Source organism: Bison bison, unplaced genomic scaffold (assembly GCF_000754665.1).
Source record: "Bison bison bison isolate TAMUID 2011002044 unplaced genomic scaffold, Bison_UMD1.0 scf7180017864289, whole genome shotgun sequence".
Lineage (NCBI taxonomy): Eukaryota > Metazoa > Chordata > Mammalia > Artiodactyla > Bovidae > Bison > Bison bison.
Window position 1 is genome coordinate 7482387 of NW_011494861.1, and position 10934 is coordinate 7493320.

General features: G+C 51.3%; 1 protein-coding gene across 3 annotated transcripts in view; it reads left to right on the forward strand.

Moving 5' to 3' along the window:
- The first annotated feature begins 765 nt into the window (after positions 1 to 765).
- Positions 766 to 10934, forward strand: part of NPHP4 (nephronophthisis 4) — a 138338-nt gene continuing 128169 nt past the window's right edge. For 2 of the 3 annotated variants that reach the window (XM_010849957.1, XM_010849959.1), the window contains exons 1-3: positions 766 to 961; positions 1899 to 1955; positions 7165 to 7337. In XM_010849957.1, coding sequence (XP_010848259.1) covers positions 7203 to 7337 — 135 coding nt within the window. In that variant the 5' untranslated portion in view covers positions 766 to 961; positions 1899 to 1955; positions 7165 to 7202. Of the gene's footprint in view, positions 962 to 1218; positions 1715 to 1898; positions 1956 to 7164; positions 7338 to 10934 lie in introns of those variants that run through there. The other variant, XM_010849958.1, reaches the window with a different exon arrangement.

Consider the following 10934-nt stretch of genomic DNA (forward strand, 5'->3'; position numbering starts at 1 on the left):
GGCTAGGGACCTGAAAGGAGAGGCAGGATGAGCCTTTGAGAGAGAGATGGGGAGGACTAGGACCAGGAGCGCTCCGATGGGGGGTGCGCTGAGGCTGGGAGAGGGAATGGAAAGAGGGATGGGGGAGGGGGAGGCGAAGCTGCGGGAAAAGGAGGGGTCAGGGAGGGATGAAGTTGGGGCAGGGGTCGGGATGGGAGCTAAAAGGTCGGGCAGGCTGGCAGACAGGGCAGCCAAAGGAGGGCGGAATGGGGGAAGGGATATGATGGAGAAGGAGGTGAGCCGGCTGGAGAGGAGGTGAGGATGGAGGCGGGTGCGGGGACGCGCTGGGGACAAGGAGATGGAGAGTCAGCGCGGGCCTCGCGGTGCCCGCCGCCGCTTTCCCGGCGCACTGCAGGGGACTGCGCGGACGGCTGGGGTCTCCCCCTGCACTCACCTGGGGGCTCCAGCTCCGGATCCTCTATCCCGCTCCGGATCTTCCTTCCCGCCCTGCCCCTGCGACTTTAGCGCCCCCGAATCCCGCTTGCTCCACCAGGTTCCGCCCGCAGCATCTTCACCTCGTGGGACGCCCGGGGCCACTCCCCTTCTAGATTCTCATTGGTTGTTCTTCACGCCAGTCACACTCTTATTGGCTGAGGGATCGCCGACCATGCAAATTAGGACGGGCCCGCCGCCGCGCCGATTGGCTGGCGCTGCTGGAGCGGAGACCCTGGACTTGGGCTCTGATTGGTCCCTGCGTCCTGCTGACGTGAATGACGGAGAGCGAGTTCTTCCCCTTCCAAGGCTCCTCTAGCTGGTGGCAGCGGATCCGGCGCCCCTTGGCCGGTCCTCGGCCCGCAGGGTCTGCGGCTCTGGTGGGCACCGGCCAGCGCCGGGCCTCTGGATCCGTCGTAGAGGCACTTCCTCAGAAGCCTGGGGCTCGACGCCCGGGGGCGGGGGCGGCTGCTGCAGGCGCGTCTCCTAGGTAACGCTGCCCGCCACGGGCGGAACCACGTTGGATGGCGCCGCGGGGGAGGTTGGACTCAGTCCAGAGGCTCAGCGGCCACCTAGCGGCCCGAGGCCTTGATCCCGAAGTGTATGTGGGGTGCTCCGTCCGACTCTTCTGGGGGCCCTGGGCCTGAGGGGCGCGGCAACTCGGCTAGCGCGGGGCTGTGCCCGCGTCGGTCGCATTTTCCTCCCCCTCTCCTTGACTTTTGGTGTGGTCCGGGCCGCCCGGTCCTGTAGGGTATCGGGGGCTTTTAGGGGCTCCATCTCTGCACTTTGCCCCTAGACTCCGCACCCACTGGCAGCGCTTCAGCTTCCGGCGACAGCGTGGGCTTTGCTGAGACCGCGGCATTGGCCCTCCCCTTTTCCCGTTCGGACCCCTGCTGGGGACCCCCTGCTTTGCCTGCCGACCCGACCCATCGCCGCTGCCCAGTGGAGATCTGGAGACTCCCTGACCCTCGCGGGATTCCCTGCTCCGATGGTCCTGCCTGCCTAAGGCCTACCCTGGAGCTGCTCCCGCCTTCCCCTCCGCTGTCCAGCCCGCCGACCTTCTGACCGCCTCCGAGCTCCCCACTTGGGCCCTTGTGCTCTTGAGAACCCCAGTGCTCTGTCTCCTGCTGCCTTCTTCAGACCCTGCACATTTCTTTCATGTCTGTCTCTATAGAAGACAGATGCCTTCGCAGCCCTGGTCCTGCCTTCACTGTCGCACTGTGTGATTTTGACTGAAGCGCAGGTGGGAAGTCTCACAAGCTTGTGTATTGGGAAAGGTGTACTTTAGATGATTGTGCCGTCGCCGCCAGTTCCAAGCCGGGTCTCCATCACAGCTCCCTGCACCCTCCTCTCCTCTGTGATTTTCATAGGTCACAACCACCTCTTTTGTGTGCTAACTTGTATCCTGTGTTTCTGCCTCCCTTCAGATACATTCCTTGAGGTCATCGTGGTTGTCTGCAGTGTTCTCCAGGGCCTGGCACAGGGTAGGTACTCAAAGAACACTCCTTGAAAGAGGAATTCCAGGCAGGGCTTAATTAGACTTCTGCTTACTCTAGGGGGGCGGGGGGGGGGGATTTCTTCTTAAGTGGTGCATTTGGTAAAGAATCTGCCTGCCAATGCAGGAGATGCGAGTTTGACCCCAGGGTCTGGTAGATTTCCTGAAGTCGGAAATGGCAACCCACCCAGCATTCTTGCCTGGGAAATCTCATGGGCAGAGGAGCCTGGCAGGCTACAGTCCGTGGGGTCACAAAGAGTTGGACACGACTGAATACATACACACATGCACTTGGTGTCTACTCTCAAAAAAGCTCCCGAGCTTTCAAGGTTCAGGAAGGCCAGATCTCTTTTGCTTTTGGGAGGGGAGCTTCCTTGTGCCCGGGAAGTTCCTTGTGGCTCCTGTCCCTCCCTTTCCTTGGTGAATCACTGCTGACGAGACCTCAGCCCAGCTGATCACTTCAGTGCCTGGGTCCCTCCTCTTCTCCTCCCCCCACCAACCCCTTGCCAAAAAGGGAGACTGGGTTAGGCTTGTCTTCTCTGGGCTGCTCAGGCTTGTCCCCTAGTCTTTGTCCTACTGGTTATTTAGATTCTTGAAGACAGGGTATTTGACAGTCCGCTTCACTGTACTGGGACAGAACAGGTGCTTGGTGAATATTTGTTGATCAGGTAGGTCTGCAGAAGCAAAGACTTCCAGGGAGCTTCAGAGGCCCCCCTCCTTTTGTAGGTGGGAGGCAGATGCTGGGAGGGCAGAGACTTTGCAGAAGTCAGAGAGGAGAGCAAGGATCAACCCAGGCTCCTCGACCTCTTTGCTCTCACTTTACCCTTGAGGGCTTCTCCTGGCCTTGGTGGGCAGAGGGGCTGGCATAGGTTATAATGGCTTTGATGTTTGTACGACTAGCTATATGGTTTCAGGCTGGCTGTTTAACCTCAGGATCTCACTTTTCACATCTGTAGGAATGGGACAGTAGTGGTACTTATCTTCGAGTTATTGGAATAGCAAATATGAAAATGTGAGTGCCTGGCTCATGATAAGGACTCAGTAAAAGTTGGTGCCTTTTCTTCCCCCTTCCTCTGGAGAGGCCCTTGTATCCTTTTCTTGGGCTCAAAGCACGGGACCCTCCTAGTTTTCTCTTTATGGTTCATCTGGCCCCAAAGGCCCTTCTGCCTTCCTCCGCAGCTTTCTTCATTCCTCTCCAGCATAATTGAATGATTTACTTAATCATTAGAAAGGTTTACACTGAGGACCTAGTCCTGACCTCATGGAGCTCAGTCCCTGCAGGACGACAGTGACCATGTAGCCTGGAGAAGCTGGGTGACTCTTCTGTGATAGGGTCCCGTGTGAGGGGGTATGTATGGATGGAGCTGCTTTCCTGGGGAGGTGGCACCAGAGGAAGACTCATCCAGGGGTGCTTGTGGCTGTCAAGGGGGATAGAGGGCATGCTGAATGGGAGGAACTGAAGCAAGGGCAGGATGGAGTGTACAGGAGTGTGGGCCGGGTGAGAGCCATTTGGGGCACTGGGTGGGGGGTGCAGGCGGGAGGGGAAGAGCTCTGTGTGTAATGGAGCCCCTGGGACTGTCCAGGCTCCTACTCCCAGGAGCCTGTGTCTCAGGAGTCACCTCTCCCTCCATCACCCACTCCAGTAGTCACTCCATCTCCACCACCTGCCTTCACCTTCCTGGCTCAGAGCTTTGATCTTGGGAGACCTGCCTTTCATCCCAGCGTGTCTCCTGCAGTGCCATCCTGTCATCGCAACCGGTCCTGGCAAATGTGGTATTGGGTCCCCTTGTCACCCAGGGAAGTGGGGGGATGCACTAGGTTAGGGATCTGGGGCGAGGGAGCCACCTACAAAAGGGGCACTGTCCTGGAGCCAGGAAACACTGCCACTGGGGCCTCCTTCCAGAGGGTGTTTCCCTACATGTGCTTCTGAGGCAGAAAGGGCTTTGCTGTAGAGTTACCCCCCAGTCTGTGAAGGCCCTCACTTTGCAGGAATAAACCTCTCAATTTTATAACTAATGTCAATGATGAAACATTTCCTTGAAAAAGAGAAAAACTGGGGAGACAAGTTTATTGAAACTTCAGTTTCAGGGCTGAATTGATTGAGCTCTGATTGTAAGTGCGGTATCAAGGCCCCAGGAGAGTAGGTTTCCTTCTGCAAGCAGTGGGCCAGGGAGTAGGTCAGTACAGGACAGCTGATACGTGTTCTGACCAAAAGCACAGAAGCCTGCTGGGTGCAGAAGCACAGAGGAGCTGGCCCTGGGAGACAGCCTGTCCAGAGGGTGCCGTGGCTGGGGTCCCAGTGAAGACACACACAGTGTATGTCATCTCTGAGACCAGCCCCGAAGCCCTCGGGCCAGAACTGGGGAGGGTAGTTCCGCAAAACAAGTGGTATTGAGCAGACAAACATAACCCACAGAGGAAAAACCCCACATAAACCGGTATGTGTGCCTTACTGTTCATACAGTAACAGTCTGGATCTGGAGGCCCAAGGAGATGTATGCAGGGTCGGGGTGGTGTTCCAATGGGGGCCGGACCCCACACTGAAGCCCACCGGGTGTGGGAGAGCGTCTCAGGGGGGCCAGTCGCATTCATACCTCCAGGGCCCCCCTGCATTCCCAACACAGCCTGTGAATGTGGAGGGTGGGCCAGCTGCCTGAAGCCCTGTATTTCAAGTCCCTTTAGAGCAACCTTTCTCCAGCTTTTTAGTGTCATGCTGCTTTATGCTTTAAAAAATGATTGAGGACTCCAAATAACTTCCTAAAATGTGAGTGATGCCTACCAACATTTATTGTTGAGAAATGTCGACAGTGTTATTAATTCATTTAAAAACAGTAGACCTAGTACTCTTGCCTGGAAAATCCCATGGACGGAGGAGCCTGGTAGGCTGCAGTCCATGGGGTCGCTAAGAGTTGGACACGACTGAGCGACTTCACTTTCACTTTTCACTTTCATGCATTGGAGAAGGAAATGGCAACCCACTCCCGTGTTCTTCCCTGGAGAATCCCAGAGATGGCGGAGCCTGGTGGGCTGCCGTCTATGGGGTCGCACAGAGTCAGACACGACTGAAGCGACTTAGCAGCAGCAGCAGACCTGTTACATATTAATATAAAAATATATTTTTTTAATGAAAGCCAGCCACGTTTTCTGAAACAAAAACATTACCAAGAAGAGTGGGGTTGTTTTGTGTGTTTGTTTGTTTTTGAAATATTTATTTATTTGGCTGTGCTGGGTCTTAGTTGCAGCATGTGGGATCTAGTTCCCTGACCAGGGATCAAACCCCCAGCATTAGGCACACAGAGTCTTAGCCACTGGACTACCAGAGAAGGCCCTTTTTTGGGTTTTTGCTTTGTTTTTGTTTTGCATGATTGAATCCCAGTGGGCACTGCTTCTCTGTTGAGTCTGTTGTCATTTTGCTTGAAGGATTTGAAGGAGACGCAGATGGGTGGACGGGGAGCCCTTAGAGAACTGTGGATATTCTGCTTCTGTGCTGTACCCAAACCCACAAGCAATCGTTCCTTAAGGGTTTCTCACAAGCAGAGCAGAGTTTGACACCCTGTCTGAAAACTTTCACACTGTTACATTGAATCCTCTGGTTTGCATCGCACTTTGGGTGGATTGTTCCCCATGCAAGATTTTACATCATTGTGCTTATTCTCTCAGACAATAACTGCTTCTGAGTTAGGCAGATCTTCCAAATATTGACACGTCTACTCACACAATTTCAAAAGCTCACTTTTCGTTACCAGCACTACCCCTCTTGTCAGGAAAGTCTTCAAGAGTTATGAAGCTGTCAGGCTCACAGTGGAGGGCACAGATTTTCCCAATTCTGAATTTTGCCTGAAAGCTCAGTTTTTATGAGTTTACCTTGAAGTGACAGGCTCATTTTGTTCAGACTGTGTTTGAAGCTCCCAGTTCTGAATCACCATTGTTTGTCTCTGAGCTGTTCTTTTAGTAAGAATGGTGTTGCTGAGTGCAGGAAGGAGGCAGTTTAACTCACAGCCCAGCGATCATGCCCAGCTTACCCCGGGGTGACCCTGGCCCTTCATTTGGCAGCAGAAATGCTTTTTGTGCTTTACCTCCTTTCATCACAGAATGTTAAAAGCACGCATCCTCAAGGGTCAAATCAAGATGTAATGAAATCCATAGTTTGCACAGCCTCCCCAGGGACCTTATTAAGCAAAGCTGCTGGACTCTGTGCCGTGAGGGGTGAAGAGCACAGGGTGGCTGGTGGGCTTTGGTTGCCGTTGTCTTGGGAGGTGATGAGGCCCTAGTAGCTTCACCCACCATTGCATTGGCACTATCAGCACAAATGCCAACCCAGTGAAAGACTCAGGTGGCATCTGGAGGTTATGAAAATAGCTCTGAGCCTCTGGAGCCCTTGACCACCTCCGAGAACCTTGGGGCTTTGTGGACTGCATTTAGAGACCTATTGTCTTAGAAGACCAAACCCACTGCCCTTTCTCCTTGCTGGCCATTTTAGGAGAACTTGGCCTCTTATTAAGGCCAAGGGCTTAAGATTCTCTTTCAGCTGAAGACAGTCTCGAGATCCTCGTCTGCCGGAAGGCAGATAAAATCTTGAATGAGCCAGGTTGCCAAGACACCCTGAACACTCAGTCTGTCCCCACCTGGCTCCACCAGCAGGACTGTCTGTGGCTCGGCTGTCCTGGGGGCCAGACTCCAGGGTCCCCTTGAGCCAGGGCTCTCCTGGTGACATCTGGACCGCTGGCCTTGCTCCCACGCTGCCTGCCTTTTTGTATGTGTCTCAAGGTGGCCACTCCTATGGTGTCCCCCTTGGCAGCTCCGAGCTGATGGCCTCTCTGCTCCGAAGGCCCCAGAGGAGAGTGTTCTTGCAACAGAACCAGCAGAAGCTCTGAGCTCACATCTTATTGGCTCTGAGTGGGTCATGCCCCCCAGGCCCCTCTAAGAACCCCAGTTCCCAAGGCCTGGTGCCCTTGTGCAGGGCTCCACCTCTGCAGCTGGACAGAGCATGTGGCCGTCCCTAAACCAGTCACTGAGGCTGGGGTAGGCATGCTCTGATTGGCCAGGCAAGGTGGCATGGATGCCAGTCCTCGGCTGCAGTGGGGGTTGGGGAGGTCAGAGTGTGGGTCACAGGGTGGTATTCCCCTGGCATTAGTGGGAGGTTCTCTAAGCACTGGGCCCTCGTAACGCTCTTATTTATTTGAACACAAATGGTGCAGGTAATCCCAGAGGCCCCAGGGACCCAGGGACCAGCAGAATGCACGACTGGCACAGGATCTTTGACCAAAACCTGCTGGTCCCTCCGCACCCACAGAGAGCACGCCAGCCTCTGAAGGAATCGACGGCGTTTCAGTGTGTCCTGAAGTGGCTTGATGGCCCGCTAATTAAGCAGGTAAAGAAACCGACTCTTTAATGTCAAATGCTTGCTTTCACCGCTGTGAGCTGAGACAGTATCGATTTTCACGTGTTTATCTGAGTCTTTCACTGTGCCCATCACCCTGGGCGGTGGCAGCATTTGGAGGCAAAGTGGCCCATCAGCAAAGAGGGTATGTGATTCAGCGACTCAGTCAGCACTTTTGACCCTGACTCAAGGCTTCTTGCTGCCTACAGTGGAGCAATCCAAAAACCCGGATAATTCGATTTCCTAAATTATTTCCTGGCCAGGTTGTTTGCAAGGGCTGGCCTTGTGTGTGGCTCAGCACGGCCTGGGGGTTAGAACTGCAGGGGTGGAGCTCTGGGCATCCTGGGAGATGTGAGGTGGAGGTACCACCACCTTTGCACGCTCAGGCCCTCGTTTTGGGGCCCTGTGTCCATCTCTGCCCTCAGCTGCCAGGGAACCTGCCAGAAAAGCTGGTGTTTATGTGCCTCCACAGAACACCCATGTGATCGTACTATTCTGGGGAGGCCCAGGGTTCGGGGGGGACGCACAGGAAGGATCCAGGCCTGCCACTGTGAGCATGCGGCTTGTGGGGTTTGGCTTGGTGAGACCGTATCTTCTTCCTCTGCATCTGGCAGAGCAATTCTCCTTGCATTCAGAGTTGTCTGAGCACTAGGTCTGAGAATAACCTACTATTGTTAAATCGCTCACATCCTGCATCATCACTTCAAACCCTGTGATTGAGCACCTACTGTGTGCTTGCCTCTGTGTAGATACTGCGGTGATTACTGCTCTTACAGCTTTGTTTTATTTTTTGGCCACACTGCATGCCATATAGGATCCCAATTCCCCAGCCAGGGATCGAACCCATGCCCACTACATTGGAAGCGCAGAGGCTTAACCACTGGACTTCCAGAGACGTCCCCAACAACTTTACTTCTTAGCGCTTCACTTGTGTTGGTTCACTTCATCCTCAGGACAGCCCTACAAAGCAGGTAGCATCATAACCCCCGCTTTACAGAAGAGGAAGCAACACGAGTGACGTGGAGTCAGATGCCTAGAGTAACACAGCTCCAGCCGGCCAGCTGGGACTCCAAGCTGGGGAGACCAGCTCCAGCAGCTCTGCCTCCAGGGACTCACGGGCTAGTAGACAGCAGTTGTCTCTTGCCTAGGAATTTTACAAAGGAAATTTATTTTCCTATTTTACTTTATTAATGCATTTTAACTTGTTTTTGAAAAGCTAATTCCCATAGTTCAAAATTCAAGGGGGCACACAAGGTAAGTGTATTGTCCTATGGCTGTCTCATCCTGGATATAGCCGGTATTTACCTATTTTCTGTACAACCTTTCAGACATTCTAAGTAACCACAACAAATAAATATACTTGTATATTTTTCTCTTTTTTTGGCATGAATGGTAGCTTATTGCTATATTCTATATCTTAAAAAATATTCTTAACAGTATGAATTATACGTTGGTAAATGTGGATCATTTTTACTTCCTTCCCAAAGATAAAGTCAATACTTTCATGAAAGTCACATAATTGGGTTTCCATTCAGGGATTTCTGGGAGAGAAAGGATCAAAATGAGACCCTTTGAAAAACAAAATAAACAAAAACAACCTCCCCCCCATATATGTTCTAGACTGTTCATGTCATTTCATGAAGAATTTCTTATTCTTCCTTAAGACAGCATAGCTTTTCCTATATGAATAACCTGTCATCCATTCATTAGGTCCTTCCTTAAAATGACCACTTGTTCTGACTCCAGGTGTTTGCTTTTATAGACATTATGATAATGGATAATGTCATTGAAATAATTTTTAAAAATGTACAGTGTCTGTAGAATAGAGTCATACATTAAAAGCTAACATTTAAAACCCACTTATAAGTTGTTTATAAAAAAATCACAGTTTAAACATGAAGATATTAAATATATGTCTTCAAACCATATGTATGAAAGGAAAACAATGGAAAAAAAAGATACCCATGTAAACTCTAAGCATTAGAAAGCTTTGTGGCTGTACTAATTTCAGACAAAGTAGAGTTCAAGGTGAAGCATGTATCACCAGAGATAAAGGGACATCTCATGCTGACAGTGATGGTCAGGAAGATGCGATGGCCCTAAATGTGTGTGCTCCTGTGATGGGAGCCCCCAAAGTCACCCCCAGGTGTGGTGATTGACTAGGAGGACTTGACATGACTCAGCACATAGTCATCTTCAAAGGAAAGATTTGTTTTGGTGAAAAAATAGAGTAAGATCAGCCAAGGGAAAGGCATATGGGAGGCAGTGGGTATGAACGCCCAGGGTCCTCTGCCATGGGATTCCCACAAGACATACTCCAGCAACGAGCTGGGACAATACCTGGGACATCCTGCCAACCAAGGAAGCTTGTCAGAGACTCAGTGCCAATAGGTTGTAAAAAAACCTCAGGGCTTTTTGGGAACTGGTCATGTAGATACACTCTGCCTAGCATGTGGTAGGATTCCAGAGTTCCAGAAGGAAAGCAAGTGATCAGCATAAATCACTTTGTACAAGAAGTTTAGTACTGGTAAGCCATTCCAATCCATTAGGGTGGTGGTGAAGTCTGTGTCCCCAGACTGCAAACTCCAGCCAAGGGCCAGACCTGTAAGCCAGCATTTTAAAGACTAACTGGCCTGCTATTTTATCTCGTTTGTGCCCAGCACCCAGTAGCACAGCTTTCAAATCTGTGTAGCAAAGTTTGTAGAACCAAAGGGAACTGCATTTAGATTCACCTTTATAATTAGGGGCTTTTAACTCTCTCAATACACAGAAGAACTGTACAAAAAAGATCTTCACGACCCAGATAATCACGATGGTGTGATCACTGACCTAGAGCCAGACATCCTGGAATGTGAAGTCAAGTGGGCCTTAGAAAACATCACTACGAACAAAGCTAGTGGAGGTGATGGAATTCCAGTTGAGCTATTCCAAATCCTGAAAGATGATGCTGTGAAAGTGCTGCACTCAATATGCCATCAAATTTGGAAAACTCAGCAGTGGCCACAGGACTGGAAAAGGTCAGTTTTCATTCCAATCCCAAAGAAAGGCAATGCCAAAGAATGCTCAAACTACCGCACAATTGCACTCATCTCACACGCTAGTAAAGTAATGCTCAAAATTCTCGAAGCCAGGCTTCAGCAATATGTGAACCGTGAACTTCCTGATGTTCAAGCTGGTTTTAGAAAAGGCAGAGGAACCAGAGATCAAATTGCCAACATCCGCTGGATCATGGAAAAAGCAAGAGAGTTCCAGATGGAAAAGCATCTATTTCTGCCCTATTGAGTATGCCAAAGCCTTTGACTGTGTGGATCACAATAAACTGTGGAAAATTCTGAAAGAGATGGAAATACCAGACCACCTGATCTGCCTCTTGAGAAATCTGTATGCAGGTCAGGAAGCAACAGTTAGAACTGGACATGGAACAACAGACTGGTTCCCAATAGGAAAAGGAGTTGGTCAAGGCTGTATACTGTCACCCTGTTTATTTAACTTATATGCAGAGTACATCATGAGAAACGCTGGACTGGAAGAAACACAAGCTGGAATCAAGATTGCCGGGAGAAATATCAATAACCTCAGATATGCAGA